Source organism: Elephantulus edwardii, unplaced genomic scaffold (assembly GCF_000299155.1).
Source record: "Elephantulus edwardii isolate Elephantulus edwardi_28Jun2011 unplaced genomic scaffold, EleEdw1.0 scaffold00126, whole genome shotgun sequence".
NCBI lineage: Eukaryota > Metazoa > Chordata > Mammalia > Macroscelidea > Macroscelididae > Elephantulus > Elephantulus edwardii.
In genome coordinates, this window is record NW_006399876.1 from 8,677,095 (window position 1) to 8,689,138 (window position 12,044).

The 12,044-nt window shown below is 59.0% G+C and overlaps 2 protein-coding genes across 2 annotated transcripts; one reads left to right on the forward strand and one right to left on the reverse strand.

Annotated features, from left to right (window-relative positions):
• Positions 1-2,234: 2,234 nt before the first annotated feature.
• Positions 2,235-6,014, forward strand: YIF1A (Yip1 interacting factor homolog A (S. cerevisiae)). Its single transcript, XM_006893297.1, has 8 exons — positions 2,235-2,448; positions 3,019-3,230; positions 3,386-3,490; positions 3,615-3,693; positions 5,012-5,069; positions 5,163-5,318; positions 5,642-5,735; positions 5,815-6,014. Exons 1-8 carry the CDS (start codon positions 2,418-2,420, stop codon positions 5,959-5,961), a joined length of 882 nt encoding a protein of 293 aa, XP_006893359.1. The 5' UTR covers positions 2,235-2,417; the 3' UTR covers positions 5,962-6,014.
• A 326-nt stretch (positions 6,015-6,340) lies between these two features.
• On the reverse strand, positions 6,341-12,038 carry CNIH2 (cornichon family AMPA receptor auxiliary protein 2). Its single transcript, XM_006893298.1, has 6 exons — positions 11,974-12,038; positions 8,543-8,611; positions 8,075-8,122; positions 7,392-7,504; positions 7,152-7,295; positions 6,341-6,958 (listed from the first exon to the last, which is right to left on the reverse strand). Exons 1-6 carry the CDS (start codon positions 12,022-12,024, stop codon positions 6,931-6,933), a joined length of 453 nt encoding a protein of 150 aa, XP_006893360.1. The 5' UTR covers positions 12,025-12,038; the 3' UTR covers positions 6,341-6,930.
• Between the last annotated feature and the right edge of the window lie 6 nt (positions 12,039-12,044).

The window sequence follows — 12,044 nt, forward strand, 5'->3', positions numbered from 1 at the left end:
GGCACCGGCGGCGCCGCCGGCAGCGCCTGGCACAGCGGGCGCGCCCCGCCCCCAGAAGCCTGGACCGGGCGGCCGGACGCCTGGGCTCTCCTCTGGCCACCCGCGCACGTGCGACCTTGGCCAAGTCCTTGCTCCCAGGGAGCTGAGTTTGAGTATTAGAAAATGAGGAGTGTGAATCTGGAAGGTGGACCTGCGCCTGCGGGGGACCATACCCTACACTGAGGAGCCACCCAGAGCTGAACACCCTAGACTCCCCACCAGCCGGTCCACTGGTTGGGGAAGGGGGGCTGTGGCAGCCGGGGAGAGTGGGGAGGGTGCGATGAGACTCGTAGGTGGGGCACAGGAGAGGCACATGGAATGGTCTTGGGGAAAGCAGGATGGGGCCAGTTGGGGAAAGCAGGATGGGGCCAGGACCCTTCAGGGTTCTAGGCCATGTTATCTTGGGTGAGTGCTCTCCACACCTCAACCCCAGTCTTCCTGTCGGAGGAGAAATAGGGATGGAAAGATGTTTAAATAAATGCTAAAGATTTAGCATTCAGTGCTGGGGAATGAGACCGGTCCGGCAAGCTGAGGTCTCCCCTCAGGGATCAGAGGCCTCAGTGGTCCTTCCTGGCCTTCCAGAACCTTGGACCCTCACTCCTGCTTCTGAGTCTTGTTCCCCAAAGGGGCAGTCAGTGGATGAGGGTGGGAAACTGCAATGCTGTAGGTTGTTGTTTTTTTATTTTGGTTTTGGCAAAGGGCAAAAGGGTATCTCAGTGATCATCAGATTCAACATTCTCGTCATTCAAAAGACGAGTTGTGAGGAGGAAAGAAAGCCCAGGGCTTCATCAGTTTATTATGTATTTGGATAGAAAATGTTAGTGTCCTCTGCAAGAAAGCACTGCTCACTGCCACAGCTGGCATGCCCTGCCTCCCAGAAGCTCAGACCAGGTTGGCAGTGAGAAGACAGAGGTTCAAGAATGACACCCAGAGGGATCCCTGAACCCTAGCCTCCAGGTTCTCAGGCCAGAGTAGGTCAGGCTTGGCCTTCCTTCTCCTCTTGCCTCTGAGAGACACAAACTGAGGTGAGTCTTACAAGATAAGCAGGCTCTGAACAGGAGATATGAAGGGAAAGACAGTCGTGATAGAGGGACCTTTGGGGCAAAGACACTGCTATTGGACCACGTGGACTGAGTTTAGGGAACAGAAAGGTCACCTGGTGTAACTGGACACCGTGTGGCTAATCAGAGGCAGGCCGCAGAAGACCTAAACCAGTGTCATAGCAGGACGCTGCAGAAGGAGGCCTTCAGGGCTGTGTTGGGAGGATGGGAGTAGTCAGAACCTGGGCAGACAGACAGCAAGCCCTGGAACCACGAGTCCAGATTGAGGACCTCATTTTGAGAAGACCTCAGGGCCGCGGATGACTCAGGAGTTTCTGTTGCACCTTCAGGAGGCAGAGTGGCACACCTCAGTTCCCACATCAGCTAAACCACAGAAGAAATCTCCATGGGAAAGTGTAGGATCCTGCCCCAGTCATATTACCCACTATAGGATTTTGGATTGTCTGGGATGCAATCTTTCAATCTGTGCAGTAGGGTGGAAGAGCAGGTAGAAGGCAGAACCTAGATCTCCCAGAAGGTGCCGGGTGGTGGCTGAAGGAGGAGAGCCATTTCAGCACCAGATGACGGACAGCACCCGGGCGGCCAGGAGGGATGGAGGTGGGGCGGGGAGCCAGCAGCCCGGGCTCGCTGTGCCGCGCTGTCGCTGCCCGGTCCAGCCTCCCACCAACACCTCCCGGGCTGCAGGGGCTCCGCGCCAGCACCGAGGTGGGGGCAGTGGCAGGGACAGGGGAGGAATGTGAGCCCAGAGGAAGAGCGGGAGTCCCGAGGGCCAGGGCTTGGTCAGAGTCCTCCCTCCCCGTGCCCTGCTGGAGAGTACCCCGCCGTGAAGCTTCGTTCCTGGTCTCCAGCCTCCACCTCCCTCCGCCCATTCTCCGCCTGGTTGGTGTAGTCGTGGCAGGGTGAGCAGTAAGCTACCCACAGCGCAGGCGCAAGACGAATTTTAGGCACCATCCTACTTCACCCGTCTATTGGTTGCTGCTGCAGCGAACTGGCAAGCTCGCTGTCCAATCCGGAAACGCCTGCCATCACCGCCGCCTACCCGGTGCCCGGAAGTTGACTGCTCTGGACTCGGCTCGGGCTTGGAGCGCTCAGTAGCCAATTGGGAGAGAGGAGAGGCAAGCTTGAGCAGCAGAGGAGCCAATGGCAGGCGGCGGAGAGTGACGTCACGGCCATGGCGGCTGCGGTCAGCCAGCTGTGGGACGTGTCGAGCTGCTCTCTAGTCCCCGCCGGTGCCCCGCGACCGCGGCTGCTGTCTGATTAGCGTTCGTCCCCTCGAGGCGGTGTGGCGGGCCCTCGGGGACAGTGAGCGTCAAGGCCATGGCTTATCATTCGGGCTACGGAGCCCACGGTGCGTGGGGCGCGGGGCGAGCGGGGCGCGGCCTGGCCTGTCACATAAGTATCGACGACGCGGTCAGCCCACCCTGTGGGAGAGGGTCAGCCCCTCGGGGCGGCAGGGTCATTCGGGTTTCTGCCTCGTGCGATTTGGCCATGTGTCCCGGACTTCGCCCTCTCCTGAGATCAGAACGGTGATAGCATGGGTGGGATCCCCTCGCCGACCTGGGCTTGAACCGGGGATCCACGTCCAGGACTCGGCTCTGCCTTCCTACCATCATCCTGGTGGGGTTCCCAGGCTCTGCCCAGATCTCTGGGCGCTCAGCTGTGGTCTTTCCCTCCCTTGTGCACTCGGGGGTGTCCACCTGCTGATCTTTCCAGCTCTCTCTCCACTTGTGCTTAGTTCAGAGGTCACTCCCCGAGATCTCCTCCCCAAGAACTCCCAGACAGGCGACCGCTTTCAGGTGCTGCCTCACTCAGCTCTTTGCTCACATCGGCATCTCACTGAGGACCCCCAGGGCTGCCCGGCCTGGGAGGAAGGAAGGGTCTGGGCTCCTGCTTGCTAGTCTTAATCTCTGATTGACAGGTTCCAAGCACAGGGCCCGGGCAGCTCCAGAGCCCCCTCCCCTCTTCGATGATACAAGTGGTGGTTACTCCGGCCAGCCAGGGGGATACCCGGCCCCAGGAGCTGATGTGGCCTTCAATGTCAACAACTTGTTGGGGGACCCAGTGGCCAACGTGGCTATGGCCTATGGCAGCTCCATTGCATCCCATGGGAAGGACATGGTGCACAAGGAGGTGTGGCCTGCCCCTGGGCAGGGGTGGCAGGATATGTGGCCAGGGATGGGGCACCTTGGGCTCCCACTTGATTCTCTCCGCAGCCCTCAGAAGGAGCAGTCTAAGGGCGGGATGCAGCATGCCCACTGCCTCCTCTCTTCCCTCTTGTGTGTTAGCTGCATCGCTTTGTGTCTGTGAACAAACTCAAGTATTTTTTTGCTGTGGACACCGCCTATGTGGCCAAGAAGCTAGGGCTGCTGGTCTTCCCCTACACACACCAGGTGAGCTGTCCATTATGTCGGCTGACAGTCCTCCATGGTCACCTCCTGTCCTGACCCAGGGACCAGCCACAAGACCTCAACCCCCGCCTCTTTTCGTGTCTTCTCCTGCCCCGCCCACTGCCAGAACTGGGAACTGCAGTACAGTCGTGATGTGCCTCTCCCCCCTCGGCAAGACCTCAACGCCCCTGACCTCTATATCCCCAGTGAGTCTCAGTCCTGGGCTGGGGGCTGGGGGAGCTGGGGGAGGGAAGAGTGGCTTGCCTGTTGATTTAGTATCTGTTTTCTGTGTGGGGGTTTTTGAGGAATATGAGGGGCTTGCTGCTTCATTTCCTGAGGGTTCTTGCTGGAGCCCTTCCTGCGTCTTTGACTTGGACCTTGAACCATGAGCCTCCGTAGCCTGGAGCTCTGGGTTTAGATCTGAACTTGTCACTTCCACGTGGAATACTCTGGCTTCTGTAAAGCAGGAAAAACAACAGTCCTGACCCTCAAAGGTTGTACTTGACACACCAGAAGCGCTTCATAACTCTTGGCTGCTGCGTCATCATTAACGTTCATCCTCTAAGGTCTACTCAAACATCCCCTCCAGGAAGCCTTCCTAGACCTCCAACCAAATGGGTTACTCACTCTGGTCTTCCACGTCTACCTGTCCACATAGCATTGGTCAGATTGCTGGACCCATGTGGTTGGCTGACTTTGCTTCCTGGGGGCTGCTCATGGCTAGGGCTATACTGGACACATGGAAGGCAGGGTGGGTATGCCAGGGGCCAGCCCTCCATGGAGCTACCAGTATTATCTATCATAGACTACTCAGGGGCCTAGAATGGACAAAGGCCTTTGCTCCACTAACTGCCTGTAGCTCATGGGCAGCTGGAACTGCGTGCTGGTTTCACGTGTGAGGCTGGTGCACAGAGTCTTTGTGGCCTCACAGCCTGTTGGGCGTGGGCTGCTCTCCTGCCCCCAGACGCTGGGCCTTCACTGTGGGCATGTCACCTCCCAGGCAGCCGGGGAGGCCAAGGGCAGGATGGAGGAGTTAGATTTGTTGCCAGAGGTCAGCTCCCACTGGCTCTGAGCTGTGTGAAGCAGTTCAAGGCTTCAGTCGGGCATCCTCCAAGTCAGCAGGGTGGCCAGACTGAAGGATTTATAGCTGAAGGGAGGTCATTCCTGCAGCCCCGACTCAGGCCTACCAGGCTTGGCTGTGGGCCTTGCATCCTGGAGTCTTAGCTGCTGCCAGTGTGCCCTGCCTGTGTTCGGACGGCTAAGGCCTTGGTGCGGTTTCTGAGACACAGCAGAAGGTGATTTGTTTCCTAGGACGGGTGAGAGAAGGGGTGGCTGGTGGCCTAGAAGAAGGGTCAAATGGCATTCAAGCAGGGGAGGGGTTAGGTAAGGCTCTGGGAGCTGGGTGTCAAGGTGGGCCTATGCTGGGACATGCAGCTGGGGATCAGGGAAGGTGTTAGTGGCGCCTTGGGGCAGCAGGCCCTAGTAGAGGAAGGCGACTGACTTCATCTCTCTCGCTCTTGGCAGCAATGGCCTTCATCACCTATGTGCTGCTGGCTGGGATGGCCCTGGGCATTCAGAAAAGGTTCGTGCCAGCCCCATCTCCACCCTCCCTGTACCTGCGAGAGCTCTGCGCCCTCAGCCCCACCTCTCACCACCCCGCCCCTCACTGCCACAGGTTCTCCCCAGAGGTGCTGGGGCTGTGTGCCAGCACGGCGCTAGTGTGGGTGGTGATGGAGGTGCTGGCCCTGCTCCTGGGCCTCTACCTGGCCACTGTGCGCAGTGAGCTGAGCACCTTCCACCTGCTGGCCTACAGTGGCTACAAGTATGTAGGGTGAGTACTTGGGGACGCCCCAGAGGCTGGCCTCGGGGACAAGCCAGCTGCCCCAGCTCTAACTGTGGGGAGGCTGTTGCTTTCTCAGCCTCACCTTTTCCCTCTGAGGGACCAGCTAGTCTCTGATGACTTGTGTGGGGTGGTACCTGGGAGTGTAGAGGTGTTCCCGTTCACCTGGGAGACGAGAGGCACAGTAGGGAGGGGTCCCAGGGACAGGCCATCCGTTTCCTTTGGCTCCAGGTCCCTGGTGGGGCTGGATTCAGGGTCAGAGGTGGGGGTGGATGCCCGGTGCAGGGACACACCTGCTCTGCCCGCCCCTGCAGGATGATCCTGAACGTGCTCACGGGGCTGCTCTTTGGCAGCGACGGTTACTACGTGGCCCTGGCCTGGACGTCCTCCGCACTCATGTACTTCATCGTGAGTCTGGGTGCCCCTCCTTGCTCCCCAGGGTTGGAATTGGGATCTACCCACAGACCTCAGCTTGCATCTCTTTCAGGTACGCTCTCTGCGGACAGCAGCCGTGGGCCCTGACAGTGTGGGGGGCCCAGCACCCCGGCAGCGCTTCCAACTCTACCTGACCCTGGGGGCAGCGGCCTTCCAGCCCCTCATCATATACTGGCTCACCTTCCACCTGGTCCGGTGACCCCGACTCCCTCTCAGCACACTGATTTTTCCATACATTGAAGATCTGATTTCTTGATTTTGCCTGACCCTCCTTCCTGGGGCCTGAGGAGTGTTGCTGACACCCCGAGGCCTCTGCCCTGCCAAGGGATTAGGCTTGGCCGCGTGGAGGAGCTGGGCCCGGGGGGTCCCGGCCATGGAGCTCTGGACACTTGGCTGGGGTGGTGGAAAGGGCTGTTGAAGTCACAGCTGTGTATTTCTGGTGCTGGAACAAGGCCTCGAGGGGGGAAGGAATGTGGCTTCACAGGTTTCTGGTCCATCTGAGAGGGTCCACAGAAAGCCTGTGGCTTAAGGGTCCAGGCTTGTCCACCCCCCACAGCCTTGGTGGAGCAGAGCTGAAGCCCACGTGTTTGCAGTAGTTTATTCATATTTTGTCACAAATGGCCAGGGAGGGGGTGCTGAACTCCTCCAGGCAACATAGAAAATAGGTCAAGAGACAGGGTGAGGTGGGGTTGGGTGGGGGCAGAGGCAAACGTGGGGCAGGAGAGAGCCTGGGAGGGAGGGCAGACTAGGGGTGGGGCTGCCCCCTGCTGAGCCTGCTCATTCCCGGTGTGGGTACCCCCCCACCTGCAGGGGGAGCTTCAGGGTGGGGATGGAGAAGGGCAGCCCAGCCCTCCCAGGGTCAAGCCCTGTAGGGCCTGGGTTTCCCCCAGGTGGCCAAGGCCAGAGGTCCCACCCATTTCAGAACTGGCCGCCATGCCCACGGCTGGCAGGGGAGCCCCTGGCCTGTACGGAGCTCTGCCCAGCCCTAGTCCAAGGACAAGGGCTTGGAAGGCGGGAGGTCCCCGCAGCAGCAGTTTGGGAGGCGGAGAGGCTAGGGGCACCAGTGCCCCCTCCCTCCCCGGGGCTGAGGCCTTGTGGCCAAGGTGCAGGGCTGGGGGTGCACAGGCGTCCGGTCCGTTCTGGGCGCGCTCCCTGGCCGGCTTCCCCCTTAGAAACTCACCAACGTATAAACCATACTGTAGGGAGAGGAGGTAGTGAACCAAGGCCCGGACAAACCAATCCCTCAGCTACCCTCCCATCACTCTGGGTAGTCCTCAGCCCTCAAGGGCAAGGCAGGTGACCGTGGGTGCCCACCCATCCCTGGGACTGGAGATCTGGTGCCTGGAGCATGCTTTCCCCGCACCCTGACTGCCAGGAGCCAGTCTTCACCTGTACAGGTAATAGAAGAAGGAGAGCAGGTAGAAGGCGAGTTTGCACCAGGACTCCTTCTGGCAGTAGTTGAGGATGTCGGCATTCATGATGGAGACCGCGTCATACATGACCTCGGAGCCATCCGCAGGGCGGTGGAAGTACCTGGGGCAGAGAGGCATGAGTGCCCAGCACACAGCTCCCCACCGCCTGACCCAGGCTCTCCGGATTCTCCCCTCCCAGGGACCGCAGACCCCTCACCTCCAGAGGTGGTAGAAGAGGAGGGGGATGTTGAGGCCCAGGGTTACCCACTCTGCTGCACACAGAAACATCAGACAGAAGAGGCCATGGATGGAGTATTCTGGGACCACCAGCTGGGGAGTGAGGGAGACATCAGTGGCCTGGTGCCTTGGTAGACCTGAGCTTCAGGGCTCAGAAGAGATGCGGGGTTTGGGACATAGTGTCACTGGAGGGTTTGGGTATGTATTGTCCACAGTGGGTAACACCAGTCTGACTCCAGAGCCCAAAGTGGTGCAGGGGAGGGGCTGCCAAGGTAGTGGGGCATTAGAGTTTGTGTTGCTTGTCACTCAGTGCAGTAACTGGTCACTAGTGTCCCCCACACAAATCCATCTCTGTCCTATTTCTTGTCAATAAGGGTGTGGGTGGGCTGTGGCTCCCCAGCACTGACTGAGGAGGGTGTCCCATCCTGGCTATTGAGAGCTGTGGGGGGTGACCAGGCTGCTCCAGTCGTCCTGCCCTGGGGTGAGAAGGGCGACACCCACCCCAGGATGCCCCTGGCTTAGAGGGGACCCCTGTCATGATCTCTGGAACTGGGAGAGCGTCCAGCCTGCATCTCCCATCCCCATGACTGAGTAGATGAGCCATAACCAAAGGGGAGGAAGGCTAGGATCGTCGTTAGAGCTGGGCAGAACTTTGACACTGACCTTCCTCAGTAGGCAGCAGATGCGTTCGATGTTTTTCAAACGCTCGCGCTGTAGGGGGAGAAAGATGCGATGGGGGGAGAAGGGATATCGGGACTTAGGGGGCCCCCCCATCACCCTCCTGTGCCCTTCACCACTATGCATGTGGCCACCAGAGGGCGCCAGAGTAATATGCAGCGGCATCAGGGCGCCCGGGAAGCAGCAGCGCCGTCCCCATGGCGACTGTCACCATGGAGGACCTTCACCCGCGTCTCCATAGCAACGGCCCAGAACCTGGCAACAGCCGCCTGCCAGAGGAACCCGACCCCCGAGCTGAGCTGTACCAGGTGTTTGCTGGGGCGAACACAGAAAGGAAGGGGCATGCCCCTCCACCCCACCTATATCATCCCATACCCCTGCCCATTCCCCGCCCCCGACAGATGGAGAGACAGACGGACGGACACACCTCGGCACAGCACATGTATCACTTACTGCCCGCGCTGGGTTCCCCTGGTCGATGGGGTTCTTGAAATCAGTCCGAAGCTCATCAAAGGCTATGATCTGGAGGAGGGGCATGTGCCCATCAGGGTTGGGGAGCAGCTTATGGACCCACACCCATCCCTTCATGGGGAGACTTGGGGACAGGAATTTATACATGGTGACCACACCAGATGGAGCTTGTTGCAAAGGTTGAGAAAGGCTGGGGCGGGGGGCAGAAGTCAGCCCCAGATTCCACAACAGTCTTGTCAGCCTGGGATGGAACCCTGGTGTCTGACCCTGGGCCATGCCCACTACAACTTCCCAGAGATGACCTCTGCCGGTCCCTGTGCTGGCACGGGGCCTGAAACCTGAGACACAGCCCTCACCCTGAAGACCCCAAACTCTGGAGACTCAGGCTGGGTATCTCAGAAGCTCTGTGCTGGGCTCCTAACCCAGCTTGGGGGGGGGGGTCACAGGAAGCCCAGGCTTGACTGGCGGTTGCCTGGTGAACAAAGGGGGGAGGGCAGTTCAAGCAGTGGAACAGCAAGTACAGTGGCACAGAGGGCTGTAGGAACGATGCTCAGAGGTGCCAGAGGGAGGGTGCAAGTAGTGGGAAGGGGGAGGTGAAAGATGGCGGCTCTGCAGGGCAGTGGGGCCAGACACAGGTTCCCTAGGAAGTCAGACCCTGGAGCACGGACTTCAGCCTTAAAGCAGTGGGGAGCCACTGAGGTCATAAAGTAACAAAAGTAGTGGGGGTCAGGTTGATGCTTTCAGACTGGTGGGAACAGGAGGTACAAAATGAATAATAGTCACAGCCAAGACATACGCTGTGCTTACTCTCTGCCAGCAGGCTCTACGCATATTCACTCATTTAATCCTTGCAACAACCTTATGTGGTTTGCAGACAAGGAAACTGAGACAGGTTAAGTGACTTGCTGGGGAGGGGAGCTTTAAGTTCTAATGCAGCTTGGCTTGAGTTCAGATCTCACATGGTGGCATCTAGGGCAGAGCAGTAAAGACCTGGCATGTTGGGGAGGGATTGGTGGTGACCCAAGCGAGGAGAGTGGTGAGGTTGAGGGCATTGTCCGGAGCCAGGGCCCCAGGGCTTGGATGGCCATGGAGTGAAGGCAGAGAAGCCCAAGATACCATCTGATGTCAGAGGTCTGGAGGACAGTGTCTTCAGGGGGGGCAGTGGGAGCTTGAGGGGTTGATGGGATGGACCTGGAGTGACTTGGGGGAGGAAGGTTGGCATCAGACCCACCACCTCCAAGCATCCCAGACCCCAGACGGCTCAGAGGGAGAGAACATGGGCTTCCTGGAGGGAGATCGGGCCATCTGTCATGCCCCCAACTCCCATTGACTCTAGGCCACCGCCCGCCTGACAACATAGCAACAGGGTCCAGCGGGAACGGAAGGGGTGCCGTCTGTCTGCCCCAGAGCTGGCATCGCCAGCAGGCGGCGGGTGTCACGCCTCCCACCCCCCAGGCTGCCTGGCGCTGACTCAGCCCCCCGGAACAAACAATCCCCCACGGTGACAGCTGACACACATCACTCACCACCAGGCTTGCCTACCAACCAGGAGGACCTGAATGCAGGGTCTGTGGTGGGATCTGAGGTCCTGCTCTAGGAGGGTCTGGCTCTTAATCAGCTTTGGATGGAGAACCACGCCCCCATCCCTCCACCCCTTTAGCAGGCCCTGCTAGGGCATGCTGATGTAGCAGGCTCAGGGGGTCAAGCAACTTGCCAAGATCACACAGCTGCATGAGTGCTACCACATAGTAGGTGCTCAGTAAACAGCTGCTCAATGAACAGAGATATTCCTTCAGTTTTGAGCCTTCTCCCACAGTGGCCATTCCCTGAGGGCACAGCTGGGTCTGACTCATCCTGGACCTCTCAGAGCCTGGTCCTCAGGAAGCCGCGGGCCACTAAAAACACTGCTAGCATGGTCTGAGAAGCCGTGCAGCCAGGATGGAATCCCAGGACCCAGACTTTGTCCCAGGGCCTGGTTCCTGGCCGGTGACTCTCAATTCCCTCCAGTCTTTCAGCACCCAGCCATCTAGCCTGCCTCATCTTTTTTAACACCCTAATGCGGGTTTTCAGAGGCCACATTGCTAGTTATCAGTGGAGCTGGGGCTTTAACCTAGTGTGACTGGAATTCTGATTCCTAGTGACTTGGGGTACTCAGGCTGTCCAGGTTCTCAGGGCTAGGTTAGGAGGCCTGAGATCTCAGGAGGATCAGCATGGGGGGGATGGAGGGAGGAAAAGAAAAAGGGACAACTGAGAAGCAGGGTAACTGGAGGGGAGAGTGAAGGTGCCATGGGGATCCCTGGGTGATAAGGGGCACAATGAGAGGCTGGAATCCTGATATAAATGAGGTAAGTGCCAGGGAAGGCAAAGGGCAAAGTCTCCCAGAGCCAGGAAGACTGGAAAATCAGGGAGCAGGAGCAGGGAAGGGAAAGAGGAAGTGGGGAGACAAGGAAAGGAGGTAAGGCAGTGGGAAGTGAGAGGAAGGAAGGGGGTCACTGAGCGAGAGGTCCCCAAGGGGTGAAGGTCAGGGAAGTGTAGGTGGGATCTGAGGGTGCCAGGAGAGTGAAAGTGGACAAGAGGGCGACAGAAGCCAGGCAGAGGAGCGGGGTGCAGGCCAAAAGCTCAGGGTCAGGAGGAGCAGGGTCCCCAACAATGTGCTGGAGACAGACTGCTAGTCCTTGATGAGGGGAAAAGAACCAGGCAGGGGGGCTTCTGAGGAGGCCTTAATAGAGAAAGAGGGCAAGGGACTCTCTCTGGAGGAGGTCCATGAGGATGAGGACAGACCAAAGGAATTACAGGGATGAAAAGACAAAGGGGAAGTAGGGTCAGGAATAGGAAGGGAAGCTGAAAAGTGGGGAAGAAACCTGGTGGGTGATGGGGAGCCCATGGGAGGTAGGTACGTCTTTGGGATGCTTAGAGCCAAGTGCTGCTTGGTCAGGGAGGGGGCTGGGAAGGGAAGGGGTTAATGGGCTCTGAGATCCGTGGGTCCTGTAAACAGATGCAGTTGCCATAGCAACTGGCTCCATCACTCTGGCTGGAAAAACCCACAAGGGGGGGGGGGCAAATAGATAGACAAACTGCCCCAGTGGACAAATGGGGGCGTCTGAATGAATGGGGCGAGTGGGTAGAACCGCTCCAAGAAGGAACAAGAATTGCAGAATTCTAGCCCGTACCCCACTTCTGGATGGGGAGGGGGAAGGGGTCAGGGGCTGACTGACATACCTACAGACAGGCGGGGGCGGTGAAGGAAGGTCCCCCCCCTCCGGGAAGGAAATGGGCGATAAGGACGTTAATGAAGCGATCTGAAGACGGGAAGGGGGGCTGGCTAATGAAAAGGAGGCCCTAGTGTCCCTGGGGCCCCAGCCCCTGGTCCTCCCGCCCGGGGGCCCCGTCCCCCGCCCCCAGCCCGGCCTTACGTGCCAGATGACAAAGAAGATGAGGGAGGCGCACAGCACCAGGGTGAGCATGTAGCAGAACGCAGCGAAGG

Bases quoted from the DNA above. Each gene is read 5' to 3' on its own strand.
- CNIH2 (XM_006893298.1), bottom strand. From the start codon at position 12,024: ATGCTCACCCTGGTGCTGTGCGCCTCCCTCATCTTCTTTGTCATCTGG. The intron at 7,296-7,391 runs GTGAGGGGTCTG...TCTCTGCCCCAG, and splicing joins CTCTTCTACCACCTCTGGAG to GTACTTCCACCGCCCTGCGG. The intron at 6,959-7,151 runs GTGAAGACTGGC...CTCTCCCTACAG, and splicing joins TTCTTCTATTACCTGTACAG to TATGGTTTATACGTTGGTGA.
- YIF1A (XM_006893297.1), top strand. From the start codon at position 2,418: ATGGCTTATCATTCGGGCTACGGAGCCCACG. The intron at 2,449-3,018 runs GTGCGTGGGGCG...TCTGATTGACAG, and splicing joins TTCGGGCTACGGAGCCCACG to GTTCCAAGCACAGGGCCCGG. The intron at 3,694-5,011 runs GTGAGTCTCAGT...CGCTCTTGGCAG, and splicing joins CCCTGACCTCTATATCCCCA to CAATGGCCTTCATCACCTAT.